The 21804-nt window shown below is 48.0% G+C and overlaps 1 protein-coding gene across 1 annotated transcript; it reads right to left on the bottom strand.

The window, feature by feature from the left end:
• On the bottom strand, window positions 1090–3260 carry LOC110432655 (RNA polymerase II degradation factor 1-like). The gene is made up of 4 exons (XM_021453431.1): window positions 3218–3260; window positions 3080–3139; window positions 2708–2932; window positions 1090–1250 (listed from the first exon to the last, which is right to left on the bottom strand). The coding sequence occupies exons 1-4, from the start codon at window positions 3258–3260 to the stop codon at window positions 1090–1092; spliced, it is 489 nt and encodes a 162-aa protein (XP_021309106.1).

Genomic DNA, 21804 nt, shown 5'->3' with positions numbered 1-21804 from the left:
CGACGCTACCATGACAAGCACGTGCGCAAGAGAGATCTAAATGTGGGCGACCTTGTCCTATGACGGCGGTAGAGCAATCAAGGACGCCACAAGTTGACTCCACCCTGGGAGGGCCCATACGTGGTGGCCGAGGTCCTAAAGCCAGGAACGTACAAGCTGGCGGACGAAAAAGGCGCGATCTTCACCAACGCATGGAACATCGAATAGCTACGTCGATTCTACCCCTAGAATTCCAAGGCTTTATGTTCCCATACACATTCTGGATCAAAGCCTTATGAATGAATGCATAAATATGATCTTTCCCTCAAGTAACTTACTTTTTTATGGGTTAAAGCCTAGACGTTAAAAGGGAGTACCAACTATGACACATCATAGTCAACACCCCCTCGGGGGCTAGCAGGGGGATCCCCCCCAAGCACTGACAAACTAAGCAATTTTTCCGTCCCTACTTAGTAAACCTTGCACGGTCGAGTAGTTGAGGCACCTCGAGCCCCTTAAGGGCCAAGAGACAACAAGCCTGAGAACTCCTACGCCCCCAGGCTATGGAAACTCTACTCGCTTCCTCACCCTTGAGGCGATCGAGACCGCTTTAAACAAAAGACTAAGCAAGGAATACGAACGTAGGCGCAAAAAGAAACATAAGAGCCTCGAGCGGAAAGACAGACAAACATTCACGAATATTATAAATCACTTAAAAGCACTATATTACACAAGACAGAATGGCAAAGTACTATACAGAGGGCCTTAGCACCCAGAGTAGGCTTGCAGGCCTCAGTCCGCGTCTCGACCCGCACCATCCTCACCCGCGCCTGAGCTAGTCTCAGGAGGAAGTACTTCTGGCTCAAACAACTTAGCCAACCTCTCCCCAGTAACCTCTGCGTCGTCGATCAAGGCCTGGAGCCCCTCCTCTTTCTCTGCGTCAGTCTTGGAGATGTCTGTAACAAAGCCGTGGGACACCACATCCATGTCGTAGGAAAAGCCCGAGCAGACTACCGCCATCGCCCGCTTCACTTCGATGTGAAGAGCGTCCCGCACCCGGTCCCTCAGCGTAGCTCCAAGGTAGCATAGCTGGTCGACGAGTGCGTCGCCTCAAGCCTCCTCCCTTGACTCATCAATAGGCTCAAGCTCCCAGGAGGTCGAAAGGTCGCTTATCGCAGTCCGTAGACGACCATTCAAGGCAACCTCCCCCTCGAGCTGGGTCTTGATGGACCGGGCCTCGACTTGGGTGGCTAGCAGCTCGTCTTTGAGTCCTGCAAGGACCGACATGAAGAAATCAGATAACACCAAGCACACCTCAGAAAAGAAACTCGATAGTAGAAAACATACCACGGATGCTCTCCTCTAGAGCCGTGTTCTCGCCGACCAAGTTAGTGTTGGCCCTCTCGACCTCTCTGTTGGAGCGTGCTAGCTCGGTGTTGGCGACACGTAGATCTTCGATTGCCTTGTTGGCTTGCGCGATGGCCCCGTCTTTCTCTCGCAGCGCTCTCTTCAGACGATCAACATCATCAGAAAGGCTGCGGGATCGATCCCGCTCCTCCTCGAGATCTTCGAGGGCCTTCTTCTTGGCCTCCTCCGCGGCGCTCTTGGCGATCTCGCCATTCACGCACTCTACCTTCATCCTCTGGAAGGATTCTCAGGCGGAAGCGAGTTCAGTCTGAAGGAGGCCCTTCTCCTTGTCGAGGTCGGGAGCCGCATTCTTGTAGGTCAAGGCCTCGTCCCGGGCTTTGGACGCGGCTTCTTCAACCGTCATGGTCCTCTCCCTCAGTCGCGTAGCCTCTTCCATAGCCTTCCTTGAGGCCTCTCGAACCTCGACCAGAGCAGCCTCCCTCTCCTTCTTCTCCTCCTCGAGCGCCAAGAGCTCTTTATAAGCCTTGAGGAGTTTCTCCTGTGACTCCAGGAGTTGGTCCTTGAGGATGGGGAGCTGCTCCCAGCCGCCTCTCGTGGCGTGGATGAAGCTCGACTTAATTCAGGAGGTCTCTTTTAGGTCCTGCGAACCGGTGATCGAGCAGTTAAAACACAAAACCGAACATTCCATAAAGATTAAAATACTAGGAAATACTTACAAAGTAGGCCGGTCCGAGCCTGTTGTTAACAACGTCCGACAGGAGCCCCACCGTGTGTTTCATCCAAAGGCGGAGCTCCTCGACGTGCTCCCACTTCTCGGCCTCCTTCCAATCGTCCAGAAAGATATTGGGCTCAGACGGATCGGTGGAAGCCCGGATGCGGATCCGGTCGGGGCACCAATTCTCCATCTCCAGGTCGGCCCACGCCTTGATGCCACGGATGAGTTCCTCGACGGTCTCGAGTGACCCCCCGTGGCGCAGGAACAAGTCAATGAGGGAAGGGAACTGCCCATCGTCGTCCACCGTCTTCTAGGTCCCGGTTTCGCCACCTCCACCACCGCCCGATGTTCCAACCTCGTCCTCCTCGGCGGGAATATGGTCCTCCCACGACCGACGCTCCCAGAGGAATCCTGGGGCGATTCCGTCTATGCCGTAGATCGTCCTCCTAATCTCGGACTCGGGGTCGACGGGGGTGCACATCATGCAGGTGAGCGCCACCACGCCTTCCGCCCGCCCCGACTCTGCTGGGATCGCGGCAGGCGCACCTGGACGGAGCCACGCCGGGGTCGGAGGGCCGAAAACTAGCAGACCCTCCTCCTGGTTCCCGGGCTCTTGCGGCGCCGGTAGTACCGGTTGGGGCGGACCGTGGGGAGGAGGCTCGAGCGGTTCCTCCGACTGCTGGCCCCTCTGCTGCTGCTGCTCCTGGGGCTCCTGCGGCTCCTGGCGACGGTCCTGCTCCAGCAGCTCCTCGAGCTGGGGACCTGCTGACGGCCACCCCACCTCTCCTCCCGTTGGCAGCGGCTGCTGTTCCTCCTGCGGTTGATGCCGCTTCTCCTGCTCACGCTCTTTTTCCTCTTTCCTCCTCTGCTCTTCGACAGAGTGGAGCCCGATGGGCCAAGGAGTCCGTCTCGCGGTGGGAGAGGCCACAACCCCCGATCGGGGAGGCTCGGGGGCTCCCTCTTACCCGTGGGGCTGAGGCGCCTCGGCCCATTTTGGTGACGACAGGGCAGACTCACCCGCCAGGGGACTGGGCGGGGCGCTCTCAGCACCGGTCGGCGGTCGAGGGTCGGAGGATCCTGTAAAACACACTAAAGCAAAGGTCAGTCATCACCAGAACGACATAACTCCCATAACGACGGGAATAAGCTACTAACCTGAATCCCTGGAGGTCGCTCCCACCTTGAGCCTTTTCGCCATTGAAGGCTGGGCCTGCTCAAGCGTCCGCTTCAGCCTGAGGAAAGAGAAATGGGCATAAGGGAGACCGTTATACGAGAAAACGCGAAGAAACATGAGGATGAGAATCAAAAGCGTCGAAGAACTTACCCCACAGGGAGAACGGCTCGCCTGCCGGTACCTCGACCGGTGGGCCTCGAACCACCCCGCGTCAAGGCTCCAGGCCCCTCACGGGTAGGCGCAGGCCTTGGTCCAGCATCTCCCACCTGACGAGCGCCGGGACTAGTGCTCCTGCGGCCGGTGTCTACCTTTTCGGAGGCCGCGGCGCGGCCACGGGTCAACGGCCCCATCGCCTGGGGCTTAGCCCGACCACCCGCCTTTGGAACAGGGGGAGGTTGGTGGTGCGGGACAGCCCGACTTGGCGCATGCGCGGGAGGGGTGTCAGTGCGGGTGCGGTGAGATCCGTCTGGCCCCTCCTTTGGCGCTCCCGTCCGCGGGGCGTCGACGTCGCCTCGAGGCGGGCCCTCGAGGATCCGGTCGAGGCGAGACGCCATCCCATCGGAGTCGTCGCTGTTGTCATCGCCGTCTCCGCCGTCGTCTTCACTGGGGGATTCATCCTCGGGCTCCCCCCTTTGCCTAGACTTGGCTCGACGCGCCTCTAAGGATTGGCGGTCGAGATTCTTCTTCTTCTTCCCTTTTTTCTCTAAGTCCTTGGCGGACTTCAGCTTCTCCGCGGATTGTGGCCGCTTGTCACGGTCGGCCCCGTCCTCCTTTACTGGAGGCCTTGAGGACCGAACGTCGATCGGTCCCTACGAGAGCGAAGACTAGCTTAAAGAGGAATCAAAGGAAACCCAGAATCGAAACCATGTGCAGAAAGAGAACTTACCCGATCAATGGACCCTTCGTCAGGCCTCATAGGGAAGCCATTGACATGTTCCGGCTGGAAGTCGCCGGCGACGGCCGCCCTGACCCGGGCCGCGACTTCATCGTCTGCCGGAGCCTCGTTGGACATCCAGCACGCCTCAAGGTCCCGGGACGAAATGCCGGGACCCATCTCATCCATCCTCAGTGGCCGAGACATCAGCGGGAGGACTCTGAGATGATGGACGGTCGAGAGGACGAGAGCGGCGAACAGGCCCTCCACGCGTAGCTTCTTCAAGGCATCAAGGAGGGGGTCGAGCCACGATTGGTGGACTTGGATGACGCCGTACGTCTAGTTCCCCGGATGCTCCGTGATTAAACGGCCGGTGTAGGCAGGAAGGAGGTCATCGTCGTTCCTCTGGTAAAACCACTGGGAGTCCCATCTGGCGTGGTTCGAGGACAATCCCACCGGGATGTACTCACGTGGCCTCTCCGTCTTCCCCGTCTTCAGCACCAGGTTGAGGCACCCGGCCCGCACAGGTTTCCTCACTCCAGCGGCTCCGGCGGGGGCGTTGAAGAGCTCACCCCTATAGAGGTGGAGCCCCGGGTCCCAGTGGGGCATCATCCCCAAATATCCCTCACACACCGCGGCAAAGACCGCCGCGACGGTGATGGCATTGGGGGAGAAGTGCTGGAGCTCCACCCCGTAATGGTGGCAGAGCGCCCGCATGAAGCGACTCGGAGGAGCACCCAGGCCGTGGCGATGGAACTTGGCGAACGAAACCACGTAGCCCTTGGGCAGCTTGGGCTCTCGGTGGTCCGCCGGCGGCGCGATCCACTTCGGTGATGATAACGATGTGCGGCGGTGTAGGAGTCCCTCCCCCTCGAGCTCCAGCAACCGGCGCTCCGTCATCGACGACGGGCGCCAGTCGTCGGCGGCGACGAGTCTCACAGGCATCCTTGGGTGGAAGGAAGGCGGATTCGCTACTGCTCGAGGGTGCGCGTGTGCGTGAGATGGCAAGGGAGCAAAGGCAGGAATGAGGGCAGAAGGCAGAAGGGAGAACGACAACCGGGCCACGGGATATTTATAGACGGCAACCACCAACGGATAGATCCGATAAATGCAGTAACTCCTCCCCATAAATGTGCCGCCTAACGTTATTTTTCCTCTCACAGACGGGACGCTACGAATTCCACGCCGATACAGTGTCACAACGGCTCCCGCCTAAAAAGACGTGCCCAACGGGCAAAAAGGCGAACCGTCACGGCCTCTTCCTTCCCTTGTAAGCCAAGGTACGTACCTATGAAAGTCTCGAGAGGTCGCAGGCTGACCCTCCGAAAGGGTTCGATAGCTGATCTCGAGCACCAGAGTCAGGGATGCCCATTGAGTGGTCGAAAATCGAGGCCCGCCTCGAGAACTCGCTGGGGATGTCCAAGGTAGGGTCGAGACAGTCGAGAGGAATCCCCCCGACGGGAGGCATCGAGCCACTGGACTCTATCGAATGAGACCAGCATCCCCGACCATATTGACCCCACTTTATGAGAACGCCTCCGGGCTACAGCTGACCTCCTCGAAAGGGGCACAGGTTCTCACTTGGACTAACCATTAGGAACTCAATCTGAGGTGGATGACGCTCGCTCTATCGAGACTACATCGAAACCCCCGCGCAGAACGAGCCAATCAGAACCTTCCACCACAGGTGTCAACTGCGTTTCTGCACATTAGGCCATATAACCCTCGAAGGAGTCAAAAAACTCCTCCAAGGGCTCGGGGGCTACCCCCACAGGGTCGCTCACGGGCCCCCACGGAACCTCGACTATGAAATATAGCCTCCACTCGAACGCCAGCGCTCAAATGGAGACTCGGGGGCTGTTGTCGAGGATATCAGCAAGGGGTACCCCAACTGATGTCCATGTCGGGATTATCCATACACGATTCGAGGCCTCCTACTCGACGCTCTACCCAGTCACGTGTACGGTCATCGACGACAGCAGCCTCGAAGACGGAAAGGGCGTCGCGCGAATCGGTTAGGGCTCGAGCGCCAGCTACCGTCGAATATGGCAACAGGCTCGAGCAAATCAGAAGGCGTCGAGTGCAAGGATGCCGCCCGCCGCCTGACGTGGGCACGGGAACCAGGTCATTCAATGCGCCTGTCGCGTTCTCACCTAACACGCAGGTCACGGGAAGCGTGATACGTAACAGGCACCCGTCCCATAATTCCTTTTGCAGCCTTCCCCACCAAATAACCTAGGGCGTGTCAAGACACAGGAAGCATGGTCGGAACGTCTGATCAAGACCCCCTCGAGACGTCCAAGGTCAGCGCTCTGGCTAGCAAGGCGTCACACAGCAACGGACCCTCGACCAGACACGTTTCCTTCCTGGGGAAGGGTTGGGCGTCGAATGACAACTCTGCAACCACTCCGACGTATCTGCCGCCATGACATACAGGCGTGCAACAGATAAGCCAGTCCAAGACGGCGCACAGAGCAGGATACAGGGGCACGCATAATCATCATCAAGCTACCAGGACGGGACGGCTCGAGACCACGCCGGTACGGAGGCCTCAAGTAGGTCAGCGCGCCATACCTCTATCGACCCCTACTCTGATGCCTATACTTGTACCCTAGGCTTCTCCATGGAACTATAAAAGGGGAGGCCCGGGAAGAGATATAGGATCACGCAATACACCACAACACACCAGCCATACGTAGTAGTGCAACTCGCACCACCACACTTCATACCACGCTTGTATTCACCCCTGTACAAGCACTTAGGTGCAAAATAATACAAACTCTCCCTCCCCCACTAGAGGTAGAGTTTTCTCTTGCCCGAACCAGGACAAATCTTTGTGTCTTTTTGTATCACCATCTGGAAACGGGAGCACGCATACAAATTCACTAGTTGGTGTGACCCCCCAGGGGAAAACACCGACACCAAGCACCTCAAGATCAAGCACCCTGTGCTCCCTGAACTAACCCTCTGAGCGGACAAATGCCTCATACAAATCCTCCTAAACAATAGTGTAGAATCTGGCATTAGCCCTCTGATCCCTGGTAGCTGGAAACCAAGTAGGAAAAGGAACAAATCGCAGCTCCTGGATATCTCGAGCGGAGGCCTGGGTGTAATCCTTATGTATCCTCACTGGCGCTGGACGTGGAGCTAGAGTGCCACGTGCTGGAGTGGAGCAAGCAGTGGAGGTGGACTGACCCTGCGTACCAGTCATAGGGACAGCCTGAGTACGAGTGCGAGTCGACCTCCTGAGGGGCTGCTCCTGCTGCTGTGCCTCAGTCGGGCCCTCTGCCTGGGCCTCTGCCTCTCTCGGTCTTGGGGTCCTCTAGTGCTGACTCTCTGATGTCAATGCGAACTGGACGACCCCCTAGCATGATGGTGCCAGGTGGAGTCCCGTGTAGTGCCTCTACCTCAAAAACAGCACGCCCTGCCGTGGCGTGAGATCTGCCCCAATCCTCATGGCACCTAAGCAACCACCCCTATGTTGCCTCAGCTGTTACTACAATTGCCTCTACCACCTCTGCCTCTCTATCACTAGCCTTCCTCTTCTTGGTGGCGAGCTTCTTGCCTTTGCCCTTCTCAGTAGCGGACAGGCGACGGGAAGGATCACCTCCACCATCACCTCCTCGGGAGCCACCAGAGCTAGCTTTCGGACCACTGACATTCTTGCAACGTGCCATTGCAAGAAAAACTGCCTCTGAACAACTGCAAACAACTAAGTAACTGACACTCAAGAGGCTTGGCCTCAATCCGTACTCGCGGGCTTGGCCCCGAGTTCAACTGACACTGTCAAACTGCCACAAGAGACCAACGCGCTGTAAGAGATTGAATGGATAGGGTATACATAAGCAAACATAATAGCTAGAGATGAGAAAACCCTACGGATCGCATGAATAGATAAGGAACGGGTGCGAACGGCTTGCAATCTAAAGACGAAACGCGTTTCGGATGAAAGATCGCGACCGAAAAATCACTAGAGAACGCAAACCAACTCCACATGGTGCTGCAGGGATAGAACGAATCAAATTGTCGTCAAAAACAACAATTTAATCCATTCACACATTAAAACGAACACCTTGTGCGCAGGGGTCCAAGAACTCACCCTAAGCCTTGTATCCACGCGAGAAGAACAAATCTCTACATAGGGAAGGAAGAAGGGAGCCTTGGAGAGAGATCTGACAGCAGGGAGGGGAAAGATCACCGGAGAAAACACGACCCCACCGGCGGCGGCGACTCTGGGTGACCCAGGGCACAAGCGTGGCAGCACGAAGTCGTGAGGAGGAAAAGAAAACCACCGCGAAAAGGTCTCCAGGCGCGGGTTATATGGGCTGTCCGTGCGGTCACCGGACGCTCATAATGTGGCACCGGACGCGTCCGGTGACCACCGGACTAAAACACAGAGAGCTCCGCAGATGACCCAACCACCGGACGATAGCCACCGGACGCTAGCTACAGCGTCCGGTGCCCTAGGGCACGCCAGGTTGAGCACCGGACGCACCTCACCGGATGCTGCAGGGACATTGTTCCTGTGTCTGGTGAGTGCTATCCAGCAGACTCACCGCACCAGACGCTCTGCAGGAGAGTCCGGTGCATCGTCTGGTGCACCTCTGGCCTCTTTCTCAACTTAGAGCTACGCCCGACTTTTACCCAACCAAGTTCCAACTTCAAGAAGATCCAAATAAACACCAATTGGAACAGGTATGAGTGGCCTCTCTCAAACCCTCAAATTTTCACAAATATTTAGCCTTAGGCTTAGTAGTTTTTATGAAAATAGTCAAGTGAAAGCACCAAGGAGCATCGTGTGGCCATAAAGGTAGGGGTTTAATTCATAATGAGCTTTGAATGCTCCCCCTATCTATGGACGAACACAGCGGATGCTGAAAACAAAACCAAAAAGAAATGGTAAACCAACAAGCATGCATATGATATGATGTGAAATGCAATACTTGAAAGTAAACTAATGCTTGTCAAGTTTGATCCAAGGTTAAGCTTTTTCACACACACAAGGGGGTTATCTTAACCATGTTAGACAAGCCCTACACACAATTCTTTTTGTATTTTTAGTTTTGGTATGCATGATATGCAAAACAAAAGCTATTTACAAGGTCAACACACAACTTCATTTTTTAGTGAAGTTAGAGACATCAAGCACATTTAGTTCATTTCTCAACATACAAAACCTAGCTTCATCTAGGGGTTTTGTTAAGATATCCACCAAATGATTTTCCGTTCCCACATTCTCTAGATATATATCACCTTTAGCAACATGATCTCTAAGGAAGTGGTGGCCTAGGCAAGGTGTATATTTTAGGTACCTAAGAATTCTCTTGACGGCGATCTAGTGAGATTCCATAGGCATTGCTTGATATCTAGCACACATACATACACTAAACATGATATCGGGCCTAGATGCGGTGAGGTACAGTAGACTTCCTATCATGGAATGATAGAGAGTCTTGTCAATTGGGTTACCTCCCTCATCCAAGTCGAGATGCCCATTTGATGCCATGGGTGTCTTGATTGGCTTGCAATCCATCATCTTGAACCTCTTGAGAAGATCTTGTGTGTACTTCTCTTGAGAGATGAAGACCCCTTCCTTCATTTGCTTGACTTGAAATCCTAGGAAGAAGGATAGCTCGCCAATCATGGACATCTCAAACTCCTTGGACATCAAGTGTACAGAACCTTCCAAATTATAAGAGATTAAGCCTAATAGTGACCATTTGCAGAGTCAAACCATCGGGCTTAAGCCCATATAATCCCGGTAGTCCGTGAAATCTCGAAGGATTTTAAACCACAACTCGTACATACAGCCAAGATCGTAATAAGTTCAGCGGTCACCATTCATAATTACATCTAGTGCACAACATTCAACAAATACATCAGAGTACTTAAAAGTTATTACAAACCAAATTCTCAAGTAGCGGTAGCTTCATAGTTTGAAAGTAACACACACACAAATTCAGTTTGATACAGTGCCATAGCTTGGTCATTTCCACAAAAGCAAAAGAGAAGTGAGAGTGACCATAGCCCTTGGTCTAGTCATCACCCATTGTTGGGTACAAGCAGAGGATGCAATAACCATAGTACATTTAACCATCTACAAAACAACATGGGAATAGAGCCCTAAGTATGAGAATGTACTCAGCTAGACTTACCCGTCAAAAACCAAAAATAAAGACTCTTCAAGGATCATGAAGGCTGTATGGTGGGGTAGCTGAGACTTTTTGCATAAAAGCATTATTCCACTAAACATAGTCTAGAGACCATTCTACTTTTAATTAGCTCATGTTTGATAATATCATTACCTATTATCTAGGTTTGCCCCTGTACTATTACAAGCAAGTGTAGTAATACGATGGTACCTCATCATAGCATTCATAAATCATTTATCATCATATCCCATTTTCCATAATCCTTACTACGGGGACGAAGCTCAAGCCAAGTGCTCACTATCCAGGAGCGATGGCGATTCGAATCGATTTCTGACCAGCTATCGAGTTATTCCCCACACAAACCACACTCACTGATCAAGTGAGCTACAGATCACCGTGTTACACTATCCATGACTAAATCGCGGGTTTGGCAGGCACCGCCAGTACTCGAGGACCGTTCCGGCAACCGAGGTATCCAAGGTATACCAAGGTTGCGCGAAGCGCCCTCGTCGTTCTTCTCAACCATCACCAATACAGCGCATGGCGGCTCGACTCTCGGCCCGGTCAGCACGACTTATCCTTCCAGCTAAGTGTGGGGCATGCGTTCAACATGACAAGAGGGTCGTCAACGATCGGTCCTTAATCGACACAGGCAGGGGCACTATGATCAACCCACCACAAGACCCTGCCTGGTCTCAAATTCCTTTCCACACATGGTTATTCTTCCCCATAGCAATTAGAACTAAGCAAACAGGTGTCCACCTATATCTCGCAGATGATAGGAAATCACCCGACTTCTAACGGACTAAGCAAACTAAGCGTGGACTCCGTGCCTATCTATATAGGACAAGGTAGATAAACAAGTGGGGATATCAAGGAGTACTTATGCATCAACGGTATCAGGCAATTCCTATCACTTAAATGCAATATAGTAGAACAAGCATAATATATCATTTAAGTTAGCGAGAATTGAGAGACTTAGAATGCTCCGGGGCTTGCCTTTCTCAAACGTGCTCGGTCTGTGGTCCGGGCACTCCTGTAGCTCTTCTCCGGGCTCCGGTCCTCCCAGAGGTTCCTGCTCCTAGATCTCCTCCTGCTCCTCGGGTCCCACCTCGTTCTCCTACGAGCCTGTATGATGCATGTGTGCCCATGAGTGGAGTGCGAGATGCCCGGGGTTCAATGCTTATACAAGTGGATACCAAATGACCATGACATGATGCACAGATGGTATGAGTGGTCACTTTTACAAGGTAGTCAACATCATCCAAGAATAAGTAATCGAACTAAGCATCTATTGCATTCTCTTCTACAAGTTGTCCTCAAGGTTAACCAGCAAGCTCACATGATGCTTCAAAGATACACCAAACATCCTCTTATTTTATTTAATCTATGTATAACAACTCAGAATTTATCTATCCACTTTTAGGCCTACAACAGTAGCATATATGTCTGTTTATCAATAAATCCCACAAAAATTACAGTGGATCACTAGCCAACTATAAAGTCTACCATAAATTTTTCCTAATATTTGGACATTTATTTTGGGCTACAAAAATTACAAGATTAATCCATATAATTAAGTATAATTACCCTACTGTTGTGTAAGTGTCAAACAGCAGATTTCATATTTTTATAATTCACTTATTAACAAAAGAAACACCCACAAAAAATTTTCAGATTAATTGCATGATCCAATTATTTATTAAAAATCATGAACCACTGCCATGCAAGTATTTAAATCATCATAAATTAATTCACAAAGCAAATAATGTGTAACATATTTTTCCCAGAGACTAATCATCCATGCAGAGCCAACAAAACAAGTTTCATATTTTTCTGAGTCATATTTTAATTACTATGCATTTTCCAATTTCCAGCAAAAACATGGATTAAATATATTTGTACAGAAAAGTTGTTCAAGCATGACATGCAACCACACCAAACTATAGATCTAAGATTATAGAACACATCAAAATTTATTTCATCCATTTTGGAGCAATATATCTCAAGATATGGATTTTATATCATTTAAACTATTTTCTGGAAATTATTTTCTGAAAACCAATTCGAAATCTGGATGAAAAACACTAAAGACAACCGGATCTCTACCCATCTCGGTCCCCCTGCGACTGACAGTGGGTCCCTGACCCCACTGGTCAGCGTGACCGAGAGGGAGGGCACCTCCGACGAGCGGATCTCGTCGGCGGTGAGGTTCCCGGCCACAGGGTGAGCACCATCGTGCTCCCCGCAGCGAGGCGCATCCCAGGGTGCTCTTGGATCAGCCGGAAGATGCCCGGAGCACGCTCGCGAGCATGCATGGCGGCACGGCGGCGCTGCTCGCCGTGGCCAGGCCGCTCCGGTGCGGTAGAGCGCGCGCGGGGTTCCGTCGAGGCTTCTCTATCGAGCTATGGACCTAACGCGCCCAAAAGCAATCGAAACGAGGCAAAAACGAGCGAGGTTCGACGTGGCGGAGCACTCCGACGAGGTCGGGGAAACTCCGGCGAGCGATTCACGGCGTGCGGCGGTCTCTCACCTCGGTAGAGCGTGCGCAGAAGCTTACCGCGGCGAAGACGAGTGCAGTGGTGGTTTTGGCACCGAGGATAGGTCACTGGTGTGGCCGGCGGTGAGCGGCGGAGCTCTCTGGTGATGGCGCTGCGGCGGAGCTGCTACGGCTGCGGCGCTCGCGAGCGGAGGAAGGAGAGGGGAGCGGGGAGGGGACAGAATGGCGTGGCCTGGTGGCGCAGGGCGGCATTCCGACCAGGTTAAGGCCGGTCGGCCGCGGCGCGTCCACGACGCCGACGTACGGCCGCCACGTGGCCGGCGTCGGGTGGACGAAGGAGGGTGTCCGCGCGTGGGAGAGAGAGGGAGGGGAAACCAGGCCGCGCTGTCTGGCTAGGCCGAAAGGGAGGCGGGTCGGCCCAGCAGCGCCTGCCCCCTTTCTCTTTTTTTTGAAATTATTTTCCCAAAAAGCTTAAATGAGACTTTTGAAGCTTTTACAAATCTTTTTAGGGGTTGGAGTAAAAAGAAGAATTGGTCCCCATAAAATTCCCTACAACTTTGTTTTAATAAGCAAAGCCAAATTCGAAATAGAATTTGATTCACAAATTAAAACTCGTTCTAGGTTTTTAATAAATTCATTTTAGTGTTTTTTTATAAATTCCATTTCTCAATTCCTATAGCTCCAAAAATTTCACAAAATTACTCTTAAATCTTCTAACACATATTTCAACCTAATTTGGGCATTTCAAGAAATTTATAAGTAAGCATAGTATTTTTACCATATTTAATTCACATAAAATAAAGCACATGAAATCACACTTTGAATGAATGACATGCTCATGTGATGCTATGCTTGATGAGAATGCTTATGTATGAGTTTATGAGACTAAGTGCATGCTTAACACCTAGGGTGTTACATCAAGTCACCAAACTCCTTGAAAAAATCTTCATTAGTTGAGCCAAAAATAATATCATCAACATAAACTTGGCAAATGAATATTTTCCCATTCATTTTCTTGGTGAAGAGTGTTGTGTCAACTTTCCCAATCTTGAAGCCCTTCTTAATGAGGAAGTCCCTAAGCCTCTCATACCAAGCTCTAGGAGCTTGCTTGAGACCATAGAGAGCCTTGGACAACCGGTAGACATGCTTGGGGTACCTATATGGTCTTCAAAACCCGGGGGTTGCTCAACATAGACAAGCTCATTAATATAACCATTTAAAAAAGCACTTTGCACATCCATTTGAAACAACTTGATATCATGACTACATGCATATGCAAGTAGGATACGGATTGCTTCAAGTCTTGCCACCGGTGCAAAGGTTTCACCGAAGTCAAGACCTTCCACTTGTGAAAAGCCTTTTGCCACGAGCCTTGCCTTGTTGCGGACCACTTTGCCTTGATCATCCTTCTTGTTCCGGAAGACCCATTTTGTTCCAATCACTCTTGCATCTTTGGGTCGCTCTTCAAGTGTCCACACTTGGTTGCGAGAGAAGTTGTTCAACTCCTCTTGCATGACAATGATCCAATCCGCATCACAAAGAGCTTGCTCAATAGTCTTTGGTTCATCTTCAAGAGACACAAAAGCGTGATGTTAAATAAATAAAGGATGTCTAGAGCGTGTAGTTACACTACGTGATGGACTCCCGATGATGAGATCTCAAGAGTGATCTTGGAGGAGATGTGATGATTTTCTTGGCGCCACTTGAGGGGTTGCTTGGGGAGCATCAACATCTTGTGCTTGAGCCACCGCTTGCTCATGAGTGACTTGGGTGACTTCATGAGCATCTCTCACATCCTTGTCTTCATCTTGTGGTACATGTGAGGTGGAGGGTGGCTCAATGACTTGCACATCATCATCTTATTTTGGCTTGATGTCTCCCACCGGCATGTTCTTCATAGCATCCCTCAATGGTTCACCACCTACATCAGCAAGATTATCACTTGCTCCTTGGGAGCCATTAGTTTCATCAAATTCAACATGAAATGTTTCTTCAACCATGTTTGTGGCATGGTTAAAGAACCTATATGCCTTGGACTTTGATGAATAGCCAACCAAGTAGCCAATGTCACATCTTCTTTGGAACTTGCCCAAGTGTTGGCGCTTCTTGTAGATGTAGCATTTGCACCCAAACACTCTAAAGAAAGATACATCAGGCTTCTTCCCATTGAGCAACTCATATGGTGTCTTCTCTAGGAACTTATGAGGAAAGAGCCGGTTAGATGCATAGCATGCGGTGTTGATTGCCTCGGCCCACATCTTCTCCGAAGTGTTGTACTCATCTAGAATTGTTCTTGCCAAGGTGATCAATGTCTGGTTCTTTCTTTCTACAACCCCATTTTGTTGTGGTGTGTATGTTGAGGAGAACTCATGTTTGATTGCCACTTCATCACAATATTCTTCAATGTTGGTGTTGTCAAACTCTATGCCATTATCACTTCTAATTTTCTTGATCTTGACATCAAATTGATTTTGGGCATTCTTTGCAAACTTCCTGAATATTGATGCAAATTCGGCCTTGTCTTGCAAGAAGAATGTCCAAGTGTACCTGGAGTAATCATCAACTATGACCAAGCAATATTTGTTGCCTCCAAGACTAGCATATGTGGTTGGTCCAAATAGATCCATGTGGAGTAGCTCAAGCACTCTTGAAGTAGAGAGATAGGCCTTGGTTGGATGGGTGTTTGCAACTTGCTTGCCAGCTTGACATGCAATACAAAGCTTGTCCTTTTCAAAGGTCACATCCTTCAAGCCTCTAATCAATTCTTTCTTCATCAACTTCTTGAGTGTGCCCATTCCAACATGTGTTAACCGTCTATGCCACAACCACCCAAGTGAGGTCTTAGTGAATAAGCAAGTCTTGACATCAACTTCATCGGATGAGAAATCAACTACATATAAGTTGTTGTGTCAGAAGCCTTTGAATACTATTTCATTGTCATCCTCCTTGGTCACTATTACTTCTTTCTTCTTGAGAAATCAACTACATATATGTTGTCCAACCGAGAGCAAATTGAAACTCAATGATTGCACATAGAGCACATTGGTGATGGAGTTGTCATTTGATATAAAAACCTTTCCTAGACCCTTGACCTTGCCTTTTAAATTGTACCAAATATGATCTTCTCTTGATTATCAACATCTTCATCAAGTGAGGTGCACATCCGGGGATCTCTGGTCATATGTTGAGTGCAACCACTATCAATTACCCAATGTGATCCACCGGTCTTGTAGTTCACCTACACACAAGAGATCAAGCTTGAGATTTAGGGACCCACATTTTCTTAGGGCCCTTGACCTTCTCTACTAGTTGCTTGGGCACCCAAATCTTCTTTGGCCTTTGCTTGTTGGGTGGCCCCATCAAGCTAACCTTGACCTTGCCACTCTTGTCTTTCCTTACAATGTAGTGGGCATTGAAGGCAAATGGTCTAGCATGCTTGGGCAAGGGTGGTGGTAGTGGTGCCTCACACTCATGAGCAAAGTGTCCTTCTTGGCCACACTCAAAACACCTCTTTGGCTTTGGCTTGCTTGGTTGATCATGAGTTGCTAGTGACTTGATGTGCTTTGTTTGATGAGCCTTGTAGCCAATCCCACTCTTGTCCATCTTCATGACGGTGTTCATGAATAGCTCACTTTGAAGGTCCTTTCCTTTTGTGAACTTTGCTAACCCCTTGGTTAGATGTTCCTTCTCTTTCTTGAGCTTGCTATTTTCTTGACTTAGCTTATTGATAATTGGGTCATTGTTGCTTGCTAACTCATCTAAGAAGAATGACTCATCTTTTTCTTGCTTGTCATACATCAAACCAAGCTTGAGATATTGATTTTCTTCTTTGAGCAACTTGTTCTCATATGCAAGCTTCTTGTATTGATCAAGTGACTCAATCACAATTGTCTTGTGCTTGGCTTGCTCTTGCAACTCTTTCTTGAGCATGACAACTTCTTCCTTGAGCTTGATAGTGTCCTCATAGCTCTCGGCCACTACCACTTTCTTGCCCTTGCAATCAACACATTTGCTTGTGCTCTCCACAAATAAGTCATCACAAGATGTGGCTACATCAAGCTTAGCAACATGGTTTGTAGCAACATGTGTTTCATCAATTGCAAGTTCATAAGCTATCTCAAGGTTGTCATAGTTTGCTTTTAGAGTTGTTAGCTCTTCCTTCATTGCTCTATATCTAGTGATAATCTCATCAGGAACACTCTCAAGTTTATCATGTTTTCTTTGAGCTCTTTTAAAGAGAGTTTGAGATCCTTGAGCATAGTGGTCATGATTTCATTTTGATCTCTAAGCTCATCACTAGATTTAAGCTTTGCTAGAAGTGTTTCATTTTCAAGTTCAAGCTTTTCATTTTCACTTCTAGTCTTTCTTATGACCTTAGTGTATTTGTTTAGCAATTTTACAAGTTTGTCATAAGATGGTGATTCATATTCACTATCACTCTCACTACTCTCATCCTCACTTTGTACCTTCCGGTCACCCTTAGCCATGAGGCATAGGTGTGTAGAGGATGTAGATGGTGGTGAAGATGATGGTGATGAAGCATCAATAGCAATGGCGGCAACCTTCTCATCATCACTTTCGTTGCCGGAGGAGTCACCACTTGAGCTTTCAATGTCGGTGAGCCAATCACCAACAATGTAAGCCTTGCCATTCTTCTTCTTGTGGTACTCCTTCTTCTTGCCACCTTTCTTCTTGTATGGCTTCTTGTCATTCTTCTCATCATCACTTGAATCATCTTGCTCCTTGTTATTTTTCTTGTATTTGTCCTTCTTGGGCTTTGGACATTGATGGGCAAGATGACCAAGTTCACCACAATTGTAGCAATCCATCTCGGAGATGGACTTTCTCTTGCTACTTGTGAAGAACTTCTTCTTGGAGTCAAAGTTGACTCCATTCTTGTTGAGCTTCTTCAACATCTTGGTGGTTCTTCTCATCAAGAGGGAAATGGATGCATCATCATCACTTGATGTTGATGACTCAACTTCAATCTTCTTGGCTTTGCCCTTGTGAGAAGCTTTGAGGGCCAAATCCTTCTTTTCCTTTTTGGCTGATGAGGAGCCATCTTGGGGGTTCATGTGTGTTGACACTTACTAACACCACTTGGATACTAGGTTGTCATCCCCAGCATGGTGCCCGAGTGGGTATTTATGAATGTAAAGGCTCTCCAGAAAATAATCTATTCTATCCGCAAGCGCACAGATAAAATACCTCATTGTAACATTTCACCAGGAAAAGTATTCCGAGTATTGTTATTTATATTTTGCTTAAGAGAACGGCGAAAGTGAAAACAGGGGTAAAATCTAACAAGGCATAGACTAGAGATAAACTTGCAAGAACATGATTACAAATGAGGAACTCGTTACACAGTCACTTGCTCTGGTAGGGGGTAAGCCATAATAATAAAGATAATGAAATATAAGCTCATGGGTAAATAACACAGCGATTAGAAATAGACTACTCCACATAAATGTTAGGTGACGTTGGATTAGCTAGAGAATGGATTCTGAGTATCTACTATCTACTAAGTCACAATCTACTCTAGTTATCTACAAGATCATATATAGCATAAAAGACTCTTTATTCATGTATAAGGAACATTGCTAAAGTAAATCAGAACATCGCAAGACTTACTCCGCAATACAAATTCTAGCTATCCTATCAACAGAGGGTGGACTATATAAGAATCAACGAACCTGTCACCATCGCGAACTACCACTCGACCTAGCCAATAGGATACATTTGCAGGTAAATAATATCTAAGCACCACGCCCACATATGATCTACCACTTAACTCCCTCGAGTCAAGAGCTAAGTGCTTTGCAAACATATACATAAACTCATTATCAATCATAACTATATCAAATATAGAACTAGAGCAAACTAAGAACATAATAAATAGAGACATAATGCAATTAGAATAAAGTAGTAGAGAAAGATATGAAATAATACCAATCTTTATTGATGAAGATCCGAAATCCAGATCACTAGGCTCTACTTCTCTAATTCTATCTAATCAATCCTATAGAACTTGAAGGATTAGGGAGTAGCTAATTCTAATTCACTCTGAGAGAGAAGTTCTAAAACCCTAACTTTGATGGATTCCTCTAATAATGATTTTTCCTCTTCCCCTGGGTGGAGAGGCCTTGCTTATATAGCCCCCTCGGATGAATTTGGGTCGTCGGATCAAACCGACATAAATCGCACGGTTATTCTTGAAGATTAAAGGCGGTGGAGCACGATTCAGGAGACGGAGTCTCATTGGCTGCTACAGGTGGGCGGGCACCCAAGGGTGTTGGGCGGGCGCCCTGCCCCCGGACCCATTCGGCCTCCCGTTCGTTCCCGTGACTTCTAGACTCTTCTAGATTAAGGAAAATTGCGCGGCACGTAATTATCTCGTTGTAAACCTGACATGTGGGCCTTCTCTCCATATTTTCTGATAACCCCCTGCAGAAATAGACAAACACCAAAGCTCATAGAATTCTGTCAAATAAAACCCTAATTCTAGATGTTTGGTGCATATTGGTCCTTTTCCATGTTTAGTTGATGGTTAAATTTAGTACTTAAGGACCGTTAACAAAATCCCCCAAGCTTACCCTTTGCTCGTCCCTGAGCAAATAGCTAAACTCAGATGGATCAGGAGTTGCTTCGATGTTTTCTTTCTTGACAAGCACACATGCTTTCACATAAAAATTATCCCAGATTAAAATGATGTGTCATGGAGCTTAGTACCTGCACTTAAGTCTTAAGTAAATGAAAGGCAAAATAATTAAGTCAAGCACTATTCCTCCTGTCTTATACTTCACCTTTGTTCTGGAGTTTTGCATAAGTTTTCAAAAATAAAACTCATAGTTCCCAACTATGATACTCTCAAATCTCTCTATATATGGTATTTGTGGATCCTTACCAAAAATGTCACTTACCTATAACTAAGGGAATGTTTATATGGAGCTCATAGGTGTGAAAAACAGCTCATACATATGTTGTCTAATCGAGCCATGGATCCGAAGGAGCTCAACATATAATTAAATCAAGATGTGCATGTGTGGTGGAGTAAATGATAGTAATGGTGAAAATATAAGTAATGATAAAACTTACTTCTCATTGCTCCTCATATTGCTATCTCTCCTCCTCTTGATCTTTGCTTTGGGAGAAGATGGGCTATCTCTTTTTCTTTTCACTTTTTTTTTCAGGTGGGTAGTAGATACCCCTAATTCTACTGTCAGACACTTGTCCATTTTTTCTGCTCAAGTGGGTATCTTTGTACCCCTAATTCTACTCCGGACACTTGTCCATTTTTACCTCTCGTCTCACTCTTTTTCTTTCTTTTTCGAGGTTCCGGGCACTTGCCCCTTTTTATTTCCTCGCATACTTTTGCATAACCCATGCCTCTTCTACATTGAATCTTTTTAGAGAGAGAGAATAACAACACTTGGGACAGTGAGTGATAATATTTTTAGCAATTTTAATGAATGGTGGTGGATGGTGTAGTAGATGTGTGCAAGTGAATATCTTAATTTAACCACACGAAAAGCTCCTAAGGGTCTACACAGCTCGATCAAACTCAATGTAAATATAAGTAGCAAAAGATGTTATAGCAAGTATGGTTGTGGTAGGAATTTTGTTATGCTAGGAACTCATCATGTGATTTGCAAGTTTTCAAAATAAATCTCCAGAACTTAGTGTAGTATGAACAAGATAAACAGTAGCTCAAACTTTATATCATGTCCTTCTCTTACCTAGACTTTAGTTTTAGGTTCATGCTTCCCATAGATAGTAAATTTTAGTTTTAGTAATTCCTAGAAGATCTTTAATATAAAAGCTAGGTACTTGAAAGCAAACAGAGCAATTGTTCATCATTTCCATCATGCATCTTTTTAGTCTTTTTATCTTCCTAGAGATTAACACTTAGCAGATAAATAAAGCACACTTATCTACACACTCTTTTTATTTTGTTTTCATGTTCATAGAATGCAGTAAATTAAAGCAAGAAAATATTTATTGATTTTTTATTTTATGATATACTAAAACAGAAAAGAATAAATAAGAAAAGTAAATAAAAACTTACTTGATAAAACGAGGAGGAACTCCCCCAAGCTGGATGTGGTTGTCGGTCTTACCCAATGTTCCAGAATTGCATCATAATGGTGATGTTGTCATTCATCGTCGTGGTGTCTTGCCTCAGTTCTTGTACTGCAGTGGCGTGGTCCTGGTTCCACTTTTGTTGTAATTCCAGGAGTCGTCCATGTTTTGTTTGCACATTCTGGATGTCGAGGAGGGTGTTGTTGGTACGGGCGAAGAAGGCGTCGGCCTCTTGGTAGTAGTCGCTCTTGAAAGTATAAGAGGCGTCGGAGTACCGTCCTACATCTAATTGGGGCTGGGATCTAGACCCTGAAGCTCCATATGGATCAGTGGAGTACCTACCTGTACGGAAAGGCGGGTTTGTCCACTGGTGATCTTGGCCCACCGGCCATGTCTCCTGTGTTGGCTCCTGCGGCTGAGCATGTCGAACCCATGGGTCCCGAAGGACTCGGGGGTTATAGTCGCAGTAATGCAGGTGCGCTGCTTCTTCTGGCCCGCGATCAGCTCTATACCAGGTACATTCTTGATCGCTGTGGAGCTCTCTGGTTTACCGGTGCCACTGCAATCTCAATTAAATAATTTTGAACAACATAGAGGCCAAGGTTGGGGTTAGGTAACCGAATTTTGCCTTTATTATCGTATAGCATATACATTATGTTCCCCTCTTTTTTCAGCATCCGAGCTTGCCTAAATGTGTCATAGCCATGATAAATTCGTAACTCGTCAATGAATTCCAATGACGAGTTTTCTAGCAAATTAAGACTAGAAGCTAGACGAGTGATGAGTGAAGTACAACCGATAGGTCCATGAAGACTAGGTATACTAAGCCAATGAGAAACCAAAAGAGTAACAAGTGAACTGAGTGTTTTATTTATAGCAGCATATAGAAGATGTAAATCTCCTACTCTTACTTTTCTAATATCATCACGATGGAAAAGATTATACCCCAGCCATTTGTGGAAC

The sequence above is a fragment of the Sorghum bicolor genome, chromosome 2 (assembly GCF_000003195.3).
Source record: "Sorghum bicolor cultivar BTx623 chromosome 2, Sorghum_bicolor_NCBIv3, whole genome shotgun sequence".
Taxonomy (NCBI): Eukaryota; Viridiplantae; Streptophyta; class Magnoliopsida; order Poales; family Poaceae; genus Sorghum; species Sorghum bicolor.
Note: the sequence above shows the minus strand (reverse complement) of the source record. Positions and strands in the feature narration are given on the sequence as shown.